Source organism: Taudactylus pleione, unplaced genomic scaffold (genome assembly GCF_031769625.1).
Source record: "Taudactylus pleione unplaced genomic scaffold, aTauple2 ptg000481l, whole genome shotgun sequence".
Taxonomy (NCBI): Eukaryota; Metazoa; Chordata; class Amphibia; order Anura; family Myobatrachidae; genus Taudactylus; species Taudactylus pleione.
In genome coordinates this window covers 1,337,265-1,361,406 of record NW_028284883.1, presented here as the reverse complement: position 1 = coordinate 1,361,406, position 24,142 = coordinate 1,337,265, and the positions used below count along the sequence as shown (strand labels likewise).

The following is a 24,142-nucleotide window of genomic DNA, read 5'->3' as shown; positions in this document are numbered from 1 at the left end:
GGCATGTATGGCTGCCAATGGAACTGGTTCCCTTGTATTTATTGATGATGTCACTGCTGACAAAAGCAGCAGAATTAATTCTGAAAAGTTTTTCGGGCAATATTATATGCTCATATTCAGTCAAATGCTTCAGAACTCATTGGACGGCGCTTCACAGTGCAGATGGACAATGACCCGAAGCATACTGCAAAAGTGATACGGCACACCCTAAGGAACTAGAAAAATGGTTAACCTTTGATGGTGGAACATGGATGCAAACTATCATATCATAAAAGTGCTTTCCCATCGGTTAGTTTAGTAAAAAAGATTAATCAATTTTGGTGTCATTAACCGATATACAAATATCTAAAAAATGTATACGGTACTTCTTTTATCCATAGTAAGGGTAAACTTAGTCGGACTTGGAGACATATTCCAAATATCAATTATCAAATCAAATTCTTGCATATTTCCTCCCCAAAAAGTAAGCAGGTCATCTATATATCTGTAATACAGGTTAGTCTTAGAGCACACTTTAGGACATTCTACCTCTCACCCTGATGAAAAGACCAATGTGGCCTTGAAATGTTGGTATTAAAGAGTTTTTACATTTTTTTTTAGTAAAACTGAAACATTGATGTAATCAGCCGCTCTTTGACTTTTCCTCAATATGCCTGGAGTGCTGCACCTTCTGCGGTGTATATTTCCTATGTGAAAGCAGCAGCAGCAGCTATGCAAACGCCATTTGGAGTGCCAGTCCCTGCCCTGGATTAGTCTGTCTATCTATCTATCTATCTATCTATCTATCTATCTATCTATCTATCTATCTATCTATCAATAAATTATACACATATAGACATCCCTGCTCTAGTTTCTTCTTGCTAAATCTATACAAGTGCTTGAGTAATAAAAAACAATGATTTTTAAAGTATTGCAGTAAACTTTTTTTTACTTCAAGCAAAGTTTGCAAACCAGGATACAGTATTTCAAAACAATTTGTAAAACATAAAGTTAGAATATGTTATATAGATATCATGTTTTATTCATTCATGTCTCCAACTCTCTCCACCCGGCTGCAGAGAGAATGCAGGAAGAAATTGATAGAGTTGTGGGGAGAGATCGAAGTCCAACCATAGCGGACAGGAATAAGATGCCATATACCGAAGCAACAATCCATGAGCTCATGAGATTTTGTGATGTTTTACCTATTGGTCTTCCTCGTAGAACATCAAAAGATGCATTTTTCAAAGGATACTTTATTCCAAAGGTCAGTGAGCCTCATTTGTGCTACTTACAAACCATAATATATTTAGAAAGGAAATCTTAGTGTGAAAATAACTGAGATGTCTCCTTTGATCCTTAGCCTTAATCTCTGATGTTATATGTTTAATCTACCTCATAAACAAATGGAAAAATCTATATTTCTATGATGGTGTGTGCCCCAAATAACTTGATTTGCTCTAATGTGTAACCCAGTTGTCAAAACACTATTCCCACTTGCTACTGAAATAGTATGTTGTCAGCATCCCAATGGCTAGGATGCTGGCAATTAGAATCCCAGCACCTGGAATGCCGATCGCTGACATTCTGACAGTGAGTATTAGGGTTAGGTACTAAAGAAAGGGTTAGGGATAGGCTGTGGGAGAAAGGATAGGCTGTGGGGGGGTTAGGGTTAAGCTGCAGGAGGGGAGGGCTAGGGTTAGGTTGTGGGACAGATGGGTTAGGGTAAGGGTTAGGGGAATTTACAAAATTATGTTGGGATTCTGACTGTTGGGATGCCGCTGTTGGTGTTCTGGGCATCGGCATCTAGACCGCCAGGATTCTGTACCCAACCCACTGAAACTATTGTTGGCTGATCAGCTGCACATATAGCAAAATATGAGAACACAGTTTCTGGTCAGCATGTATGATGTGTATGATGTTCTAACTTCAATAAATAAAAATATTACAAAACTTGCACACCAAAAAACCACCATAAAATACTTATGTTCAGTCTCTAGCTAAAATTATTAATCTTTTAGGGCACTCATGTCACCCCGCTGATCCACTCTGTCCATTATGATCCAAATAAATATGCAGAACCAAACAAGTTCAACCCAAATAATTTCCTGGATGAAAAAGGTCTTTTCAAAAAGAATGATGCTCACATGCCTTTTGCTGCAGGTAAGTTGGCTATTGATCATTGTCTAATTGTTAATGTGTCCTGGAAAATGAATACCTTTAAAGTCTAATGGTCTCCTACAGATTTTTCCTCATACAACTATCCTTTTTGCACCATAAAGCCTGGTGTGTTTCCTGTTTTCTCAATTTTGCTATTTTTTCATAAACTTTTTTTTTTATTGTTTCCTCTGTTTCTCAGTTCACATATAGAGGGGATTTCAATTGCCCATGGTTATGTTTTGTGTGGTAAAAATGGGAATTTACCGTGTTTTTATTCACAGGTAATTCAATTACCTTTTGTTTTTAGTGCACAAAAAATGCCACCTTTTTAGGTGAAAACACATAGGATCCGAGATAACTTCCATTTGCGGCAGCAAAAAATCAGCACTATTTGAGGAATTTGTTTCTCCAGCCTCCGGGCAGGAGAAAAAAAATCCTGATGGTGTTGGCTTCCTGTCAGCAGCCCACCACACGCTGCTGTGTGCTTCTCTGCAGTGTGCTAGGCTGCAGTGAGATGAGGGAGACTACTGGGGTGGAGGGGTGCAATCACACTGATCACAGCCCCTCCTGGATCTGTTCATGACTTAGGGGCTCACACAGTCCCCCTGCTCAGCATGGCCATTTTTTTCTCTAAAGGGGGCACGGTCATGCCTCCCGTGATTAGATCTGGAAAATCAATTAGCTGATGGTAGAATACTGTGGCTAATTAAATTCCACCCATAGTGTACTGGGCATTTACAGTAGTATTAGGTTTTTGTTGCAAATAAACTAGTAGAAAGTTGCAGATATTTATAATGATGCATGGCATAGGTCACTCATATCAGACCTGTCTTTTGCCTTTTTATACAATATTGCTACTTTTTCCTCAATTTTGCATCATACCTTGGATTAGTATTTTTGTAGCAAACAACTTGGTAAAAAGTTGCATTTTAAGCATAATGATGCATGGTGTGTGTCACACCCAATGGACCTTTATTGTGTACTTGTTCCTCAATTTGCTACTTTTTCCTTAATGTTGCATCTTATTCCACTTACAGAGAGAAGTTTAATTAGTTATTTAGAGATGGAGCAATCCTATTGCATATATTGCAATAAATTGCATACTGTCACACATTTTACTACAAGCCATACTGCATATACTATACTTGCCCAAAGAGTTAAATTGATACTAATATGATGTAATCATAGTGCATTTAGTGGCCACTGCAAATTCAACATGATGTTTAAAAGCCCCAGGAAGGAGTTCGCAGAGCTGTCCAATTGACCACGCTGTTAAGTCCTACTGAGGTGTGAGCAGAAATCTGACTTAAGTACTGGCCGCAATGCTGTTTTCCATCTTAGCACAGTGCTAACAGCATTGCAGCCAGCACTTTAGTTAGAGTGACTAAACGTACAGCTTAACAAGCATTCTCCGACCAAAGTGGTTCTAGTTGGGTTTAACAGGGTGGTCGATTGAATAACTCCAGAAACTCCTTCCCAGGGCTACTCATATTGCACTGAATTAAATTGCTCTCCTTAGGTCAAAAAGCATGTTTCACTGTACACAAGTCTAATTGTTTTTCTCTGACCAGGAAAGCGGATATGTATTGGAGAAAGCCTGGCCCGGATGGAGCTTTTTCTTTTTTTCACATCTCTGTTTCAAAATTTCAACTTCAAACCGGAGATTGGGAAGAATGAGATAGATGTCAAACCAACAGGAAGTGGACTGGGGAATGTCCCTACTCAGTACAAGTGCTGTATTTTAACTCGCTAGTCTACTGGTCTCTCCGAATTCAAGTCTGAAGCTATGATTTCATCTAAACCAAAATCCTGGTTGAGAATAAACATTATCTCTGTTTTTCAAAGCCACTATTCCAAACAGAGCTTTTATTTTTATATTCTATCTATGTTTTTTATTGTTAAGTCACTGCTTAGATTTTTGTATCCACTGTAGAGGGTTTTGAAGGACCCAGAATAATGATGATTTGAGAATAGACAGCTTTACTCAATTACACTACATCTGTCTGATAAACTTCCCTCTAATAGGTAAGCCTACAGTAGATAGAAATAGATTGATAAAGAAAATAAATTAGAGATGAGCGGGTTCGTATTTAATCGGTTTTACTTGGATTTACTTAGTTCTCAAAACTGCATTTTATTGGCTATTAGCTATCACTTGTTTTGGATAGCCAATAAAATAAATCTGAACTAATCCGAACTTGCGGTAAAGAGGTGATAAGAACCGAGTAAATCCAAACCCGCTCATCTCTAAAATAAATACATCATTGCAATATAACAGGAAGTTTACCTAGCCAGGTGAAGCACCCTTTGCAGGTCTGACACTGAGGACACACTATCTGTGCTGCTGTCCTGAAGCACAGGCACATCCTAGGCTCTGAAAAGAGCCAAGCAAAACCCCCATATTAGGCTCAAACTTTTAAACTCACTACTTGCATGTCAATACAGAAATTAAGTTACAAATATTAATAAAAGAAAAATAAACAAGTAAATTATTAATAGGAAAACAATTGATGAAAAAAATCGAATACTTTGCTTGTGTCAGTAATAAAGTAAGACTGGGTAAGAGTTCCCTGGAACAGATTGTTTATTTATAGCAAAATTATACCTGTAAGTTTTGTGTGAACTGTGTAGAAGAATGGTAATTGGGTAGAATAACTCATGGGGGTTATATTGGTGGTTCAATAATATAATAAGCTTGCTTGTAGAGTTAAGATCTTTTTGCATCCCATAATAAGTTATATAACCATGAATGGGAGTAGGTAATAAGCGTGGATGAGAAATGCAGATCTTGCACAGAGTACAAGATGGGAGATTGTCACAGCGCTCACTGGGATAATATGGTTACGAACTATACTAGTAAGATTCACGTGGACCCTTGAGCAGATGTGGCCTAACATTTCGGTGGACTTAACCAGGGACACCTGCGTGGATATTTGGGATTCTATGTGCACAATATGCTAATCACAGCCTTCTGACTGTGTTCAAAGTTTCTGGGCTGTTGGACTCTGGAGAAAGTAAGGGAAACCAGTATACTGAAGGGAGGACCTCAGGCATGGCTTAGAACTAGAGATGTGCGCCGACCCTCATGTTTTGGTTTTGGATCTGGATCTCCCCTGGTTTTGGATCTGAATCTGGTTTTGGATTTTTTCCCTTTGTGTTTTGTTTTCGTGTTATGGTTTTGGATCTGGATTATTTTCTTAAACCATAAAAACAGCTAAAATCACATAAAATGGGCCTGTTTTTGTTCCTACAGTATAATTAACCTCAATAACATTTATTTCCAGCAATTTCCAATCAATTTGACCACCTCACAAAATTATTTGCTTCATCTAGTTAAGGCCAAAAGGTTGCATCCAGCTAGCTGACTGACTAAGCTAACTGACACAGTGGGCGGCACTAACATGTGGCAGTTCAGCTTCTAATTTCCAACACGGATACACCAATCGTGCACATACTGTGACAGCAGTGTCGGCAGAGCGGGGTTGCTGACGTTATCCTCAGTACATGGAAGGGCAGTGCTTCGGTGCTGGCAGTGTCCTCAGTGAAGGGTACCGGTGATATCGGCAGTGCGGGAGTGCCAGCTGGATACCAACTTACATCAAATATTTGCCCGTTATTCAAAGCATTTGTATGTGGAAAATGGTGAGCATTTGAACTTTTATGTTTAAACCCAAAGCAAGACTAAAATCCCTCATTGGGTAATGATCTATTAAATGGATACATTTTAAATGGCCATATGAGTTGTTGCAACAACTGTATCACTGTGATATAAACTTATATAAGAGTTACATTTTCTGAATTTTGGCTTATTGTATGTCCAATAAATGTTATTAGTTACTTTTGATTCAGAGAGGCTAATGTGATTTCTGATTAATCAAACACCTGTTATTACACAGCCACAGTAGCACAGCCTATCTCTCTTCATATGGTTGTAGCTTTTTTTATGTCAGAATAGCAACTGATATTTTGGCTTTGCAGCGCAATGAAATGTGATAAATTTAAAACAAAATTAATTTTTATATATTATAACAACATTTTTACTATTATTTTTTTTTTTTTTACAATATACAAATATTAATAGAACTATGGGCCTGATTCAGAGCCGGACGCTCTGACCAGAGCCCTCGCTCTGAATCAGTGCCCTCCTCCATGAAAATGGAGCGGCCTCCTGGCCGCTCGCATAGCTGTGGGCGACCACACACAGCATATGCGAGCGGCCAAAAAGATGGTCGTGATGGTCTTGACCATCGCGACCATCGGACTTGCGACGGAGACCCTGCGGTAGGGTCTCCCTGCCACAAGCCCTGGAGTGATTTTGGCTCTATCAGAGCCAAAATCACTCCCACTGACATCACTAGTCATGTCAGTGGGGCCGGCTTCAAACGGTAGGCTTTCCCATGGGAACGCCTCCGTCTGGCAGGCACGCCCCCGGCACGCCCACCAAAGGGGGCGTGCTGTCAATCAACATCGACAGCACGCCCCCTTTGGTGCGAGACCCGGAGCGATGGTGAGCCCATCGCTCGCCGGGTCTCGCGCATGCGCACGACGGAGCTCCCTCCGTTGTGCGCATGCGCAGTGGGGAACATCGACCCGCTTGCGAGCGTACTGCCGCTCACGAGCGGATCTGAATGACCCCCTATGTTCCTTTGAGAGCCAGGTATTAGCTGAGGACGTCTGATTTGACTAACTTCATGAAATTCAGTTTGCTGTAGTCAGGAGAAAGCAAAAGTTATAACCAGAAAGACATAAGAACACAAGCAGCTCATGCAAAAAAGTTTATGGAGTACTGGTGTGAGCTTTCCTTATATATGGAGATTTGAAATTGTCACTAATGTGACATCACATTTGCCACTTTTGCCTTTAAGGCTAGAAAGGTGTGGTGCACAAATCCCTATGGGAACCTGCCACCAGGGAAGAGAGATGGAGCCTGCTCACACAGCAGCTGGGGAGAGGAGAGGCCAGGTTGTCCCACAGTAGCTAGGTAGAGAGGACACAGGCAGATGGGAGGCAAATTACTGTGGCAGGTTCCAGACAGCAGAAGACCAGCACCTGTCTATGATAGAGCTGCACCTGCTCAGGGGGGGACTAGCATCACAGCACCCGGTAAGAAAAAACAGGCTCCACCAAATTGTACAAATATATTTTGGGATCAGTGTAGAGATACATGTTAGTGTATTTTTGACACCTTCTGAGATGATATTTATAGCACCTTTGTGCATACAATCGGTGTAACATATGCACCATCTCAGTTTTCTGATTTTTTTTGTGCATGCCCAGTAGCAAATAATCGCTAAACTACATGCACATCGGCATTTCATGCGGTTTGCATCCTATTCAGAATTAGGCCCCCTGTGTTTTCTTTAATTCCCCCTCTTCTCTGGTGTCTCTCTCTTCTCTTTAAGTATATTTAGATCTCTCTCCTCCAGCCTTTCTCTTCAACTTTGTATGTTGCTATATTAACCCTCACAACTGCAATCCCCAGTCTCCTTCTTTCTTAGGGGTGCCCAAGGAGCTATGTTTGGATGGGACTAGAGGAGTCAGGACAGTTATCTCAGTATCTGACATGCACGCACACACAGACAAGATGACTGAGGGCCTGATTCAGCAAGGATCGCAGTTGCTTACATGCACACAATCAGGTGATTATTGGGTCCTGCACATGCATATGCATCATATGCGTGAACTGGCCACTGCGGTCAAGACTGCAATCGCAGAGGCCACAGAGACCCATAGCAGGGTGATTGACAGTAAGTGGGTACTGATGTGGGGGGGGGTCATGTGAACGCAGGAGTGCCAGTGCGTTTGAACGCCGGTGCAGGGGCATGCATAAATTAGGCATTGAATGGCCATAAGCAGTCATAGCACTGATAGTGTGTGGCTGTTAGCAATTTCTGAGTCTGAGTAAGGTCTGGGCTTGTACAAGTGTGCGTATGGGTCCGATGTTACTCAATGTTACCGATTGTTTTCGTTTCAGTATATTGCTAAGTATTACGGATGTGAGACAAGGGAAAGTGGACATCCTTATGTGAGGCTGTGATCGCAATGTTATACTGCAATGTATCTGCATATCCCTGCTGATAGTAGCAACTGCTTTGCGTGCGCATTAGCAAAATAGCTATCCATGCCGAATCAGGCCCTGTGTTTTTATCAGCAGTTAGTAAAATACAGGCAACCAATGTAGAGACTGACAAAGTGGATCAACAGTAGAAAAATGTTTTTGTTTATTAAAAAAAAATAGTTTAGCTGCAGCATTCAAAATAGATTTTAGGGGGCGAAAGTCTGTTTAGGGGAAGACTATTAAGAATGTGATTGCGTCAATGTGAGAGATAATGAGTGTGAAATCTAAAGTTTTTTTTTTTTTTATTTGATTAATAGGTCTATGCTGGTTATTTACCATATTCAGATTTCTTGACTATTGCCTTGTTCTGTTCTGCACCACAGCCTATTTTTACCATGTACAGAGTATTTTGTCTCTGCTGTTGAGATTAAATAACAGATAACTGATGTTCAGATTAATATGAACATTTAAATGAATCCAATAATAAACAGGTTCTTAAAATAATGTTCAAGTGCAAAAGCAGATATCCAATTGACAATAGAAATGTGCAGGGACACCTACGTTTTGGTTCTAACCCATCATTGTGTTTTAGTTTTGGTTTTCATTTGGCGAAAATCACCCACAAGTTTTTTGGTTACAGATCTTGATCTTTAAAAAAAAATTGATAAAAAAAACCCCTGAAATCTGTTATAATACACTTGGATGAATCTTCAAGAGATCCTTAGGTTTACTTTGCCCAGGTCAATTTGTCAGGTGTTCTTGATGTGTAGAAGGCTAAGTGCAACAATACTAGTCTTACTTGATAGAGACTGTAGATGATGTGAAGAAGACTGAGTGCAGCAGTACTAACCATACTTGATAGAGACTGAGGACCCAAAAGCTAGCACTGCGTGTTGGTGGAGACCTACACCAGGGGCATGGAGTCTAACCTGCCGGTGTTTTTTGCCAGGGACCCCCGCAGGGAACTTTGGACTATGCAGCATCCGACGGGCAGGTCACGGCCCCCTGGCTGGGTCACCCAGTACTAGCACTGAAACAGAAAATGAGGCAGACATGGTGTCAATATGCAGAACTCTAGCTGGCATTAGCAGAACCAGCAATGCAGGATATGAATCAGGGTTGTTACAAGCCAGCTACTCAGGATTCTAGAAGGATGATGGCAGAAACAGCAATGCAGGATACAAATCAGGGTTGTTGCAAGCCAGCTACTCAGAATTATAGCTAGAGGATAGCAGAACCAGCCATGCAGGATATGAATCAGAGTTGCAGCCATCCAGCTACTCAGGATGCCGGCATTGGAACCAACAGGGCCACTGACAGGCAAAGGAACATAGGTACCAGGAATAAGGACCAGAGGCTCATGCAGCAAGCAAAAGTGATAACCGGCAGTGTCTGGTAGGGCTGACTGAAAGATAAAGGGAAGAGGAGGCAATCCAGAGGCCAACTTATACAAGCCCTCTTTAATAGTAAACTTAGTACAGCTGGAGATCGGCACGTCTCCTCTGACCAGCTTCTGACAGCCCACAACCCCCCATGGCCATCAGGCATCCTGGTTAAATAATGACCGGTGGGGAACCAGCAGCCGGAAGTATTGTAACGTCCCGGGCACCTAGCAATGACCGGGACCAGAGTAGCAGACGAGCCACAGTGGATCTTAACACAATCATGTAATATGGGCCTGTTTTTGTTCCTATAGTATTATTAACCTTAATAATATTAAGTTCCAGTCATTTCCAGTCAATTTTGACCATCCCTTAGCTTACAATTTTGTTTTTACCCATATTGGTCAAAGGCTACAGTGAGCTTATTGGCTAAACTAAGCAATAGAGCAGCGGCACTAACACATGGCAGTTTAAAAAAATATATAGCACATCTAGGAAACAGAGTGGTGGAACTGCAGTGGCAGACAGAATGGTAGTTTAATATAAACTATATGATGCTATAGAATATTTAATTAATCAAGAACTAGATCAGAGGCCGAGATAGGAAGAGGTATATAGAGATGGAGTATTTAATGGAACCATGTAAAGCATTGATTGATTAATTACAGTTTTATTATTAAAACTGTAAAAATTAACAAATCAGGGAAATGGAAAACACTATTAAAAAACACTAAAATGGATGGCATTGCAAGATACAAAACAACACTGTAAAGTACAGTAATATATCATATCTGTCAATTCCTTGGGACCTCCCACTCACCCTTACAGTATGTTGTATAATAAAAATTACATGCACAGTTTAACAAACCAAGCAGATCAGCATCAGGGAATGCCACTTTTGTGGCTGAAGTGCTTAGTTTGTTTGGGCCCCCACAAAACAAGCTATCAATAGGCTTAAGGAGGCTAACAGTGTTGTTAATCATCAGTGGGAAGATGTCATTATCATCTTCATTCTCACCCTCATAAGTGTTAACATCATCACCACACAATATTATCTCATCCACACTGGAATCCACTTTCTCTGTACTTTGTTGTATTTGGTGGTAAAGTTCTTTCTCATAGAATTTGCAGCTGATTTGTATGAATATCAGTTTTTCCATATTTTAAGGGAATAGCCTCCTATGCCAGTTGCTCACAAGGTTCCCGGCTGTGCTAAATACTCTTTTTCAGTACTGGAGTTAGACAGCTTAAGTACACCAAAGCTATAGATGCACCCAGTTACATTGTGGATGATTGTGCCACAAATATGCGCACACATTGCACCATGCGATTCCCCACTTCTATGCTACTGTACGCTATGACACGCACTGCGATCGCACAATGCATTCCTATTGAGGCATGGGCGTGAATGCAGTGCACACATCCACTCATGGGTGCGCATCTCGTGCTATGTGTGGCGTGATTTGCCACACTAGCAGCAAGGATATAGCTGGGCATATCTGTAATTTTCACAAGGGGCTACAAATTGCCTTTTTCTGTTTCCCAGTAATGAAAAGGATTGTTTGACATGCTAATTTGTACATTGTCTTTGAAATAGTCCTCCACCATTCTACTGATGCTTAGTGTAGGAGATTGAGTCATAGTAGAGGTGTAAATAATTGTGGGCAATTCTTTTAAGCATGACCAGATGTCAAAATGGTGTTTCACATTGCTGCACTGAGTTGACTCATCCTCACCACCAGTAGGCCTCTTGGAAAAGGTCAGTTTTTTTCCTGGCAGCAGCATTTGCAGAAGAAACTGCAGCAGTAGACGTCATGTCATGTGCAAATTGAGCTCTTTGCATTTCTTAAGATCTGTGTCTTTTGGAAAGAAAGACATTACATACAATGTAAACCTAGGATCAAGCATGGTTGCAAAAATGTAGCAATCTAAATGCAACACTTTGGTACTGGCGAAGCAAATAAAGTCCAACATACTTTGCAGAATTACTTCATTTTATCTCCTCCTTCAGTTTTTCTAACTATTTTTTTAATAGTTTTATTAAGGGAATCACTTGACTCAGGTTGGCAGTGTCTGAATTCACTTCATTAGTTCATTAGTTACTACTTCAAATAGTTTTGGTAGCTTGAATAAAATAGAGAGTATTCTCCATTGTGCTGGACTAAGGTATGTTCCCCCTCCTCTCCCCATGTTATGGCTTGTTGTGTAGGTTTGTAAGGCTTGTTGCTGTTTCTCCATTTGCTGAAGTATTTAAAAGGGTGGAACTCCACCTGGTCACTGCCACTTGCTTCAGTTGCTAGCATGACAAAATAAACTGTTCTTGCAGCCACTGCAATTTTCTACATGTGGTTTCTGAATGCCAAAAATATCAATATTTTTTATGGCCACATACAGCATCTCCTGCATGTCCCTGTAATTTTTTTTAACAAAATTAAAAAGCACCAAGTTTATTGTGTGGACAAAACATGGCACATGTACAAAATCACCCAGTTTTAAAGCTCTAACAATGTTACTTGCATTATCCGAAAGGACAAATCCTAAGGGGAGTCCTAGTGGGGTAATCCACTTTGCTATGTTTTTCTAACAGGTTAACTCGGCTGTGCCTCTTTGTGAAGCTAATGACACAGAGAGTAGCCTGCCTATGAATGAGCTGGCACTGTGTTTTACATACTGATGCTGCTGCTGAAGGAGATACACCCACTCAGTTGGCTATCATAGTCATGTAATCTTTAGTTTGATCAGTAATGCTTGTACATAAATCTGTAGTTAAGTGGAAAGTGGGTTCAATTACATTTTCTAGGCCAAGAACAATTTTTTGTATGTCCTGTTACAGGTAAGGAATTGTTGTTCTGTTAAAATGAAATTGAGAAGGCATTTGGTAGCTGGGACTCAGGACCTCAATCAACTATGTTAAACCAGATGATTTGATGGTGGATATTGGATGCAGATCTAACGCTAGCATAGTCATCATGGCTTCAGTGATCTGCTGTGCAACTGGTTGGCATCTTTCATACTTGTTTTCTCTTGCAAAGGCTTTTCACACAGTTAATTGTTGTTTGAAACTACTAGTCTTCTTTATCTCCTTCAGGGATGAAGATTCACCCCAACAGCAGCAGCCCTAGTGCTCAAGGATTCCTCTGAGGACTACTGGATACAGAGTTATCATTCACAAATTGGATACAGGAGGACAATCTCCGATCATTAACCACTTGCCTGGCACGGTCGTATCAGATACAACCATACCAGACTGGGCTTTCCCTGACATGGTCGTATCTGATACGACCAGTCAGAAATGGCCACTAGGCGGCTATGGGAAGTTAATCTTCCCACTGCAACTTATATCAGAGGGACCTTCTGGTCCCTCTACACCCATGGCTCCTCCTTCTTTGTGTCCTAATCACTGCTGGCCACAGTGATCGGGCACCGTCAGCATACCCCTCCCAGCGAACTTCCATGGGCTAGTAACTTCCAGCAGCCAGGGCTTATGTAGCCATGGCTGCTGTGGTGACCCGATCACTGTGGCCACCAGTGATCGGGCAGCCGGACCCACCCCAGTGATCACATAGTGATCACTGTTGTGTAGGAGCAGCAGCAGCAGCTCTGGTAGCCACCGCTCTGCTCTGTATCAGGGCCGCCAGTGGGACATCCTCCCGCTGCGGCTCCGGCTCTACAGTGATCACTATGTGATCACTTCTGTGTAGAAGCAGCAGCGGCAGCTTTGGTAGCTGCCGCTCTGCTATGTTCAGGGCCATTCCCTCCGGCCTCAGCAGCTCCTCCTCCTCCCTAATTATGCCCGTTTGTATAAGGGCCAGGCCATTATATATATATATGTGTATATATATATATATATATATGTGTATATATATATATATATATATATATGTATGTGTATATATATATATTTGTGTATATATATATATATATATATATATACACGTGTGTGTATATATATATATATATATATATATATGTATATACATATACACACGTATATATATTATATATATATATATATATATATATATACATGCAAAAAACAGCGGCACTCACAGGACTTTGTAAAGAAGACTCCAGACTCCCAAGGTCAAGTTCAACGTTTCAGTCAAACGACTTTTATCAAGAACCATAGAACAATGAAAAGGTACATACCTATATACCAGCATACATCCTATAGTGACAAAACGTGTAGCCTGCCCAGCGACTCCCGCCGGATGAAGTGACATCATCAAAGCGAGACCCGCCTCCTCTTGATGATGCGGCCACCAGACGCGTTGTTGCCATACTAATGCTCCATAGCAACGGAGCTCACTGCATGCAGGCGTCATGCCAATCATGTGACCAACCCTTCAGCTGACCAGTATGGTCCGTTTACTGTGTGTCAGACAGGGGTGGTGACGGAGGATGTAGCGCATGCAGTAAATGGTAACTTAATGTAACATAGTGAACAGCGCTGCGAACAACAACAGCACAATTAAGTGCAATGAAAGTAAACACAATGCATGCTACCCTGTGTGTTGAAACGGGTGCCTGGGCAGGCTATTACCAAGTGTGAAAAACTAAGTGATGTTAACATGACAATAGGTGCTCATGAACAAAAGCTATGACAATAAAAATATAAACAAACATATACACCAAAGAAAAAGGTGAACATAGTACTTGCAATGAAGCATCAGTAAACCTGTACATACACATACATAAAGCTAAAAACAGTTGTGCAAAAATGATATACATCGAACTGAAAAACCTGTTATACAAAAATAATGAACCCTGGAAACACCAGGTAAGGATGAAAAAGAAATCTAAAATCCATGTCCTGTGCTGACTAAGCACATGGATAATAATGTATTAACTAGGTAGATCTAGGTAGGCTTTGCATATGCATACCATGTGGCACAATTTGTCAAAATGCAATACAACCAAAGAAAGGTTAGAAGGGACCGCTGAAACCATAAGTACATCTAATGGAAACCATGTCAATGTGCATGGAATGTGCAATATGGATGTCCCAATATCGAAGTATTGCTACTATGCCCCATATCACCTGTAAAAGAGCAATAGTAAGTCAAAATATGTCAAGTCTTTCGAAAAAGGATGATTGTCCATGCCACACCAGTGGTGGCTGATCAACCTGTGAACAGAATGTATAATTAAACCATTAAAAAAAATTTTTTTGGTAGAGGAATCTTTATTCCATAGAAATTGAGAAATGAAATCAGAAAAAACTAAGCAAAGAGGCCCTCATTCAGAGCCGCTCGCTATTTGCGGTCGTTCGTTCTAAAACAAGGGGTGGCTATTCAAATGAACCGTTCGCTAATTGCGCTCTGTTCACGCCTCTAAATCTGAACGAGCGAGCAAAACTTGCGGTTATAATTTTGAAAAATACGCCCCCTTGCCGCTCGCACCATACGTCATGTCCGCTATTTATTAGATTAATCGAGTACATCGAACAGCGTATGAACTGCTCGCTATTCTTGTGGCTGGTTTTTTCAACCGCTATTTTGCGAGCAGTTCGGAGTAAAAAAAAAACAAGTGACGTGGTCAATGACGCTGCTGTATTAATTATGCACTCCCTTAAAACGCCCGTTTTGCCCTTTAAGCACGCCTGCGATCTAATTCCACACCCCCGTTTTCAAACACCGTCCCCTGTTACCACCCACATACGCCTCCTTCTGTCACTCAAAATAGCAGGCATTCGCTATATAGCGAACAAACGATTTTCGGCCGCACTGACTGGTTCGCGCATGCGTATTAAAATCCGTACGCATGCGCAGATGTGCGAACATCGGTCAGAACGAACGAGCGGCCGCTTACGAGCGGCTCTGAATCAGGGCAAGAGACAGGAAATAAACGATGGATGGAACAGATGAGACACGACTAAGGATCTCAGCCACCACTGGTGTGGCATGGACAATCATCCTTTTTCGAAAGACTTTACATATTTTGACTTACTATTGTTCTTCTACAGGTGATATGGGGCATAGTAGCAATACTTAGATATTGGGACATCCATATTGCACATTCCATGCACATTGACATGGTGTCCATTAGATGTACTTATGGTTTCAGCGGTCCCTTCTAACTTTTCTTTGGTTGTATTGCATTTTGACAAATTGTGCCACATGGTATGCATATGCAAAGCCTACCTAGATCTACCTAGTTAATACATTATTTTCCATGTGCTTAGTCAGCACAGGACATGGATTTCAGATTTCTTTTTCATCCTTACCTGGTGTTTCCAGGGTTCATTATTTTTGTATAACAGGTTTTTCAGTTCGATGTATATCATTTTAGCACAACTGTTTTCAGCTTTATGTATGTGTATGTACAGGTTTACTGATGCTTCATTGCAAGTACTATGTTCACCTTTTTCTTTGGTGTATATGTTTATATTTTTATTGTCATAGCTATTGTTCATGAGCACCTATTGTCATGTTAACATCACTTAGTTTTTCACACTTGATAATAGCCTGCCCAGGCACCCGTTTCAACACACAGGGTAGCATGCATTGTGTTTACTTTCATTGCACTTAATTGTGCTGTTGTTGTTCGCAGCGCTGTTCACTATGTTACATTAAGTTACCATTTACTTCTGAAAGTCCTGTGAGTGCCGCTGTTTTTTGCATGTATACATTTTGGCCTGTTTTGACCATCAGAGGGCACCCAGGCATTTGTATGTCATTTAACCTGTGGAGTGCCGGCTTTATTTCAATATATATATATATATATATGTTGTGTGTGTGTGTGTGTATATATATATGTATGTGTATGGAGTGCAGGCCTCTACGTCTTTCTATATATATATATATATATATATATATATATTTATATATGTGTAGATATATATATGTGTAGATATATATATATATATATATACATATATAAATATATGTGTATATATATATTGCGATAGGATCACAGGTAAAGTGGTCTGTGGCAGGTACATTTGTCCCTGATTCCTGTCTTTTGTGTTTTAAACCCCCAGGAGAAACTCTGCAGTGTAGCAGGCTTGAGTTTCAGCTTTTTGAAAAGCCGGTTTGGGACCTGGGGGTTGTGGATGAGAGGAGAGGGAGGGCTCCACCCACGGCCACTCCAGGTTTTGGTTCTCTTAGCCTGGTAACAGGTTTGTTAGGGTTTTCACCTGAGAGTGGCCAATATAAGCCTAGTGTGTTTAGGGCTGATTGTCTCACCTGGGAGAGCAGACAGGGAGTTTGCTCAGAGACACTTGGAAAACCTATCTGTGAGTACTGTGCTGTGCTTTGTTGCTGGCGAGGGCATTAGGCCCTGCCAGGTTCTGGTAGTGAGGGAACTACCTGTGAAGTTAGTGCCCCGACAGGGCTAGGATTTATGTTTATGTTTTCTTTGTTATTTCTGACATTGTACAATAAAGACTGGTGCCGACCAGCTTGTACTCGCTTCCAGACTGGTGTGCTGCTTCCCTGCTGCTGTGTGTGTGTGTGTAAGGAAGGAGTCCCCTACCCAGGAGAGGGACCTCCTAATCTGACTGTGTCACAATATGGTGGAGAATGCGGGCACCCCACACACACTGAAGTTGCAGCAAGAGGAAAACTTTCCATTTAAAAATTAAAGGGACAGACGCCCAATTTGTGAGTGTGGAAATAACACTGTGTCCTTGGAGTCCCATAGAGGAGGCGTCAGCCAATGCTCAGAAAGGCAAGGTTCAGCTTCCAACCTACCCCCCAGGACAAAATGGAGGACATTATTAAGGCCTTGCTCCAAGCTACAGCAGCTCAGCAGGAGACAAACAAACTTCAGCAGGAATCTACCAGAGCTCAGCAGGAATCTACCAGAGCTCAGCAGGAATCCACCAGGGTGCAACTGTTGGCCTTTGGAGACAACAGGTCGCCATCGAGGAAACCTGCCAGGCCATAAAAGAGGTGGTACAGCACCTGGTCGCCCGGCCCAGAGATGTCACTACTGGTCCTCCCACCACCATTCACTCCATACGAGCCAGTCAGTTCCTCCAAAAGATGACTTCAGGCAATGATGTGGAGGCCTATCTCACCGCATTTGAAAGAACGGCCGAAAGGGAGAGTTGGCTCCAGGAGCAGTGGGCAAGTCTGGTGGCCCCTTTTTTTCTGGGGATCCACAAAAGGCCTATTTCGACTTATGCCTGGCTGATGCCAAGGACTATAAAAAACTAAAACAGGAGATCCTAACTCGCTTGGGAGTCACCACCTTTGTTCGTGCCCAACGGGTCCACCGCTGGGAGTTCCATAAGGACAAGCCTCCACGTTCACAGATGCATGACCTCGTCCATCTGTCCTCAAAATGGCTACAGCCCGAGACGCTGACTGGACCACAGATCGTGGAAAGGGTCATGATGGACCGGTACCTGCGATCATTACCTGTGACTCTGCGCAAGTGGGTGAGCCATGCAGACCCTAAGTCCGCGGACCAATTGGTCGAGCTGGTGGAGAGGTACGTGGCGGCTGAGGAGCTGATGAGTATGCCCCAATGGCGCACCTGCGAACTCCCACAGACACTGGTCAGACTGTTCCAGGGGAGAAGGGTGCTGGGCGGTGGAATGTACCTAAGACTGAGGGTGTAGAACCTGGAGACAGGCCTGCCAGGCCGGGAAGGTTCTGGCCTCGTAAACGGCTAGACATTAATATGACTCAGTGTTTCCAATGTGGTGGCTTCGGCCATATTGCCGCTAATTGTGCACTTACAACTGAACCTATGCAATGTGATACTGCTCATGTCTACCGCAGGGGGTCTTTCTTTGCACAGATAGCCTGTACGGCTGACCAGCAGGCTGTGACTGATAAGCACATGTGTGTACTCACTGTAGATGGTAACCGAGTAGAGGCACTGTTAGACTCTGGTAGCTTGGTGACACTTATAAAAGCTGAGCTGGTGAACCCCTTGAGGCATACAGGGAAAACTGTTGGTGTGACCTGCATACATGGGGATACTCGATATTATGTTACTGCCGAGGTGAACATCGAGACACCATGTGGTTCTGCTATAGTTTCTGTAGGTTTGGTACATGGTCTGATGTACGATGCAATATTGGGGAGAGACTTTGCTCACTTCTGGAAGTTGTGGGAAAGCCGTGTTGTTCAAGAGGTGAACAACCCTGATCCATTTGAGAAGGTTGTCGATGTAGTGGAGGAGGGAGTTTCTTCTGAGTCAGAGTTATTCCCTTTTTCTACTATGATTGGCGAACTAGAGAATGCAGAGCGTGACGGTGGCCCGCCAACTGATGTGCCTCCCATTGAGGTGGGAAGTGTTGTTGGGCCAGGTGATCATCTGCCTGATTTAGAGGTCAGAAGAGAGGTCTTTGCCGTGGAGCAGTTGAATGACCCTACTTTGGTAAAAGCCAGGGAGAATGTAAAAGTAGTTGATGGTAAACCCATAGACCCTGATAGTCCTTTGTCCTATCCCCACATGGCAATGTGGCAGGATTTGTTATATCAGGTGACTAAGAAGAGGGAAGATGTTGTGGAACAACTAATAGTTCCCAAAGCCTACAGAAGAACAGTGTTGGATCTGGCCCATGGTCATATAACGGCAGGCCATCTAGGGGTAGAGAAAACCACTGAGCGAATAATGCAGAGGTTTTTCTGGCCCGGGCTTCATAAAGAGGTATCTGACTTTTGTGCATCCTGCCCTGAGTGTCAGTATCATGCTCCCAGGCCACATTTTAGGGGTCCACTAGTTCCATTGCCTATTATAGAGGTGCCGTTTGAAAGAATAGCAATGGATTTGGTTGGACCCTTAATGAAGTCTGCCAGGGGACACCAGTATATTCTGGTCATAATGGATTACGCTACCAGGTACCCGGAAGCGATCCCGTTGCGCAATACGTCAACCAAGACCATTGCCAGAGAGCTAGTTCATGTCTTTAGCAGGCTGGGTATACCTATGGAGATACTAACTGACCAGGGTACACAGTTTATGTCCAAAGTCATGAAAGAGTTATGCCGCCTGTTCAAAATCGAACAGTTAAGAACTTCGGTTTATCACCCCCAAACCAATGGGCTGGTCGAGAGGTTTAACAAGATGTTAAAACACATGCTTAGGAAAGTGGTCGACAAGGATGGTAGGGATTGGGATTACTTATTGCCGTATTTATTGTGGGCCATAAGAGAAGTTCCCCAGTCCTCCACCGGGTTTTCACCCTTCGACTTGTTGTATGGGAGACACTCAAGGGGGTTACTAGACATTGCCAAAGAGACATGGGAGGGGCAGTCTAGTCCTTACATTGATTGAGTATGTTTCTCAAATGCAGGAGAGAATTGCTGCGGTAGTGCCGATAGTGAGAGAGCACCTGGAACAGGCTCAACAGGCACAGCAGAGGGTATACAACCGCAATGCTCGGTTACGCAGCTTTGCTCCTGGGGACAGAGTGTTAGTATTGGTTCCCACTGTGGAAAATAAACTTTTGGCTAAATGGCAAGGGCCCTTTGAAATCTTAGAAAGAGTGGGGCAGGTCAATTACAAAGTTTACCAGCCGGGGAAAAGAAAGCCAGAACAGATATACCATATAAATCTGTTAAAGCCCTGGAAAGATAGAACGGTACTGTAGGCCGTCCGAGACCCTCCAGTAAGTCCAGGGCCCTTAGTTCCTGAAGTGACAGTGGCAAAAACCCTGTCGGCAATTCAACAACAAGAGGTCAAGGAGTTTCTGATTAGAAATAGGGTGCTATTCTCTGACGTACCTGGGAAAACCTCGGTCATTAAACATGACATCATCACTGACCCAGGGGTTAAAGTTAATCTAAAGCCCAATAGGTTACCAGAAGCACAAAGAGAATCGGTGTCGAAAGAAATTAAAAATATGCTAGAGTTAGGGGTTATTGAAGAATCACATAGTGAATGGTCAAGTCCCATTGTGTTGATTCCAAAGCCCGACGGGAGTGTGCGTTTCTGCAATGACTTCCCAAAGTTGAACAGTGTTTCAAAATTCGATGCCTACCCGATGCCAAGAGTGGATGAACTGATTGAGAGACTAGGGACGGCAAGGTATTTAACCACTCTTGACCTAACCAAAGGGTATTGGCAAGTACCGTTAACCGAGAGCGCCAAACAAAAGACAGCATTTTCAGCGCCAGAGGGCTTGTTTCAGTACAAGATGTTGCCCTTCGGGCTACATGGGGCACCTGCTACCTTCCAAAGAATGATGGACAGGATTCTAAGGCCCCATAGACGGTATGCGGCTGCTTATCTGGATGACGTGGTCATTCATAGTCCTGATTGGCAGTCTCACTTACCCAGGGTACAAGCAGTGTTGGACTCCATCTATAAGGCAGGTTTGACAGCCAACCCAAAAAAGTGTTGTCTAGGCATGGAGGAAGTAAAATATCTGGGATACACCATTGGCAGAGGCCTGATAAAGCCTCAGCTTAATAAAGTTGATGCCATACAAAACTGGCCACGGCCTCTGAATAAGAAGCAGGTAAGAGCTTTCTTGGGAATTACGGGGTACTACAGGAGGTTTATACCCAACTTTGCCACCATGGCAGTCCCACTGACTGACCTGACCAAAGGCAATCAAAAAGTCATGGTAGAATGGAGTCCTGAGGCAGAGAAAGCTTTTCAGGAGTTGAAAGTAGCGTTGTGTTCCCAACCAGTCCTGATGACTCCTAATTTTGAAAGGGAATTCATAGTACAAACTGATGCATCAGAAGTAGGTATAGGAGCGGTCCTGTCCCAGAGCAAGGAGGGTGAGGAACAGCCTATTTTATATCTTAGCAGAAAGTTGAATGTACATGAGAGAAACTATGCCACAGTGGAGAAGGAGGCGTTGGCCATAAAGTGGGCGTTAGAGGCTCTCAGGTACTACTTGGTCGGAAGAAAGTTCAAATTGATCACTGACCATGCCCCTCTGAAGTGGATGTCTGAAAATAAGGACAGTAATGCGAGAATTACAAGATGGTTCTTGGCGTTACAAACTTTAAAATTTTCAGTGGAACACAGGCCAGGAAGCCAGCTGGCCAATGCTGACGCGTTGTCACACGTTCATTGTTTGGGGGCTTCAGTTGTTCCGCCCCACAGGTCGAAACAAAGGGGGGGGATATGTGATAGGATCACTGGTAAAGTGGTCTGTGGCAGGTACATTTGTCCCAGATTCCTGTCTTTTGTGTTTTAAACCCCCAGGAGAAAGTCTGCAGTGTAGCAGGCTTGAGTTTCGGCTTTTTGAAAAGCCGGTTTTGGGACCTGGGGGTTGTGGGTGAGAGGAGAGGGAGGGCTCCACCCACGGCCACTCCAGGTTTTGGTTCTCCTAGCCTGGTAACAGGTTTGTTAGGGTTTTCACCTGAGAGTGGCCAATATAAGCCTAGTGTGTTTAGGGCTGATTGTCTCACCTGGGACAGCAGACAGGGAGTTTGGTCAGACACACTTGGAAAACCTATCTGTGAGTACTGTGCTGTGCTTTGTTGCTGGTGAGGGCATTAGGCCCTGCCAGGTTCTGGTAGTGAGGGAACTACCTGTGAAGTTAGTGCCCCGACAGGGCTAGGATTTATGTTTGTTTTCTTTGTTATTTCTGACATTGTACAATAAAGACTGGCGCCGACCAGCTTGTACTCGCTTCCAGACTGGTGTGCTGCTTCCCTGCTGCTGTGTGTGTGTGTAAGGAAGGAGTCCCCTACCCAGGAGAGGGACCTCCTAATCTGACTGTGTCACAATATATATATATATATATACATATTTATATATATATTTATATATATACACATGTGTGTGTGTGTGTGTGTGTGTGTATATATATATATATATATAAATAATTAATAGATATCGCAGAGCCTCTGATTTGGCATGGCAACCGACCATCGATGGTTTGTAAACCATCGATGGTCTGACTGAAAACAAGTGTTTTGCCATTGCTGGTGGCCATCAATGTTACACCATCGATGGCAACCCTCAATCGATGTTTCTGAAACATCAGCAGTAGTGGTCTACACAGATTTCCTCGACCAATCGCTAAACAATTGATGGCTTCTAACGATGGTTAAACCATCGATGGTACAGCTGTCAATGGGCCTGATTCAGAGCCGCTCATAAGCGGCCGCTCGTTCGTTCCGAGCGATGTTTGCCCAACTGCGCATGCGTACGGATCGTAATACGCATGCGCGAACCTGTCAGTGCGGCCGAAAATCTTTTGTTCGCTATATAGCGAATGCCTGCTATTTTGAGTGACAGGAGGAGGCCTATGTGGGTGGTAACAGGGGAAGGTGCTTGAAAACGGGGAGTGGAGATACGAACGCAGGCGTACTTAAAGGTCATAATGGGCGTTTTATGGGTGTGCATAATTAATACAGCAGCGTCATTGACCATGTCACTGGGTTATTTTATAGTCAGAACTGCTCGCAAGATTGCGGTAGGAAAAACCAACCACAAGAATAGCTAGCAGTTCATACGCTGGTCGATGTACTCGATTAATCTAATAAATAGTGGACATGACGTAGGATGCGAGCGGCCAGGGGGCGTAGTTTCCAGAAAACGACCGCAAGTTTTGTTCGCTCGTTCAGACATAGAGGCGTGAACAGACCGCAAAGAGCGAACGGTTCATTTGAATAGCCTCCCCTTTTTTCAGAACGAATGACCGCAAATAGCATCCGGCTCTGAATCAGATTTTTTTAATATAAAATAGTGATGGATAAGTTTAAAAATATGTTCTTGACCTAATTCAATCATAAAAGAAACCGACAATTTTGGAGCGGTTTTTGGAAAAATAATTCATCAGTTAAGTGGTTAATGAGGACATTGATGAAGGTGTTGGTGGTGAGATCTATCCATGCTTCTGCTAGCTGATGCTGGGCTGCTTGATATTATTTTAAAGGATTTTTGAGATTTTCCCAAATAATTTACATGAATTTTCTGCAAATGACATAAAAGGGAGGACATTCCTAGATGGTTAACATCCCTACCTGTACTTACTTTAGCTTTACAAATGGTACAGATGGTTCCAGTGAGGATTTGGGTAAAAATAATTCCATACAAAAGAGGTGGCTGTTTTGGTCCAGGCATGACAATGGACTTATTATTATGAACAAGAACTGCTGCCACTGGTGGCTGACTTACTTTGACACAAACAACATCCTCATCATCAAAATCCCCATTACTGTCAGATGCACAAATATCCCCCTCATCCTGTTGCACTTTACTGTAGCCTCCTCAATTTCTAAGTTACCATCTTTACTTTTACTGCTGTTCATCCCTACATTTGCAGAGGGTGCAGATATAATGGGAGGAGGCTTCTCTAGGAGTACAGTTGGCCTGATTCAGAGATGGACACTAATGCAATCGCAGCTGCGATTTCATATGGAACGCAGCTGCGAAAATATGCTAAATTTAGTTAAGAGCACCCAAGCATAAAGATGCCCACTGCTGCCTTCTTACCTGTGTGCGACGAGGCATACCTGAGTAAATATTGGTAACATCGAAGCACATTAATGGCCATCTTACCCTTGCGGGAGGTCTGACCTGCCACAGCTTTTGATGCTCTTCTGTCATGCAGAGCTGCATGTCCAATAGAAGTGGCTAATTTATGCATGCCCATGTAATGGCATTCAAACGGCCAGGTATGCCTGTGTTTTGC

The 24,142-nt window shown here is 42.8% G+C and overlaps 1 protein-coding gene across 1 annotated transcript in view; it reads left to right on the top strand.

Moving 5' to 3' along the window:
* LOC148502831 (cytochrome P450 2F3-like) overlaps positions 1-5,930 on the top strand; it is a 67,344-nt gene extending 61,414 nt beyond the window's left edge. The window contains exons 8-10 of the mRNA XM_088449293.1: positions 1,059-1,246; positions 2,001-2,142; positions 3,711-5,930. Coding sequence (XP_088305419.1) covers positions 1,059-1,246; positions 2,001-2,142; positions 3,711-3,892 — 512 coding nt within the window. The 3' untranslated portion in view covers positions 3,893-5,930. The remainder of the gene's footprint in view (positions 1-1,058; positions 1,247-2,000; positions 2,143-3,710) is intronic.
* Positions 5,931-24,142: the final 18,212 nt, after the last annotated feature.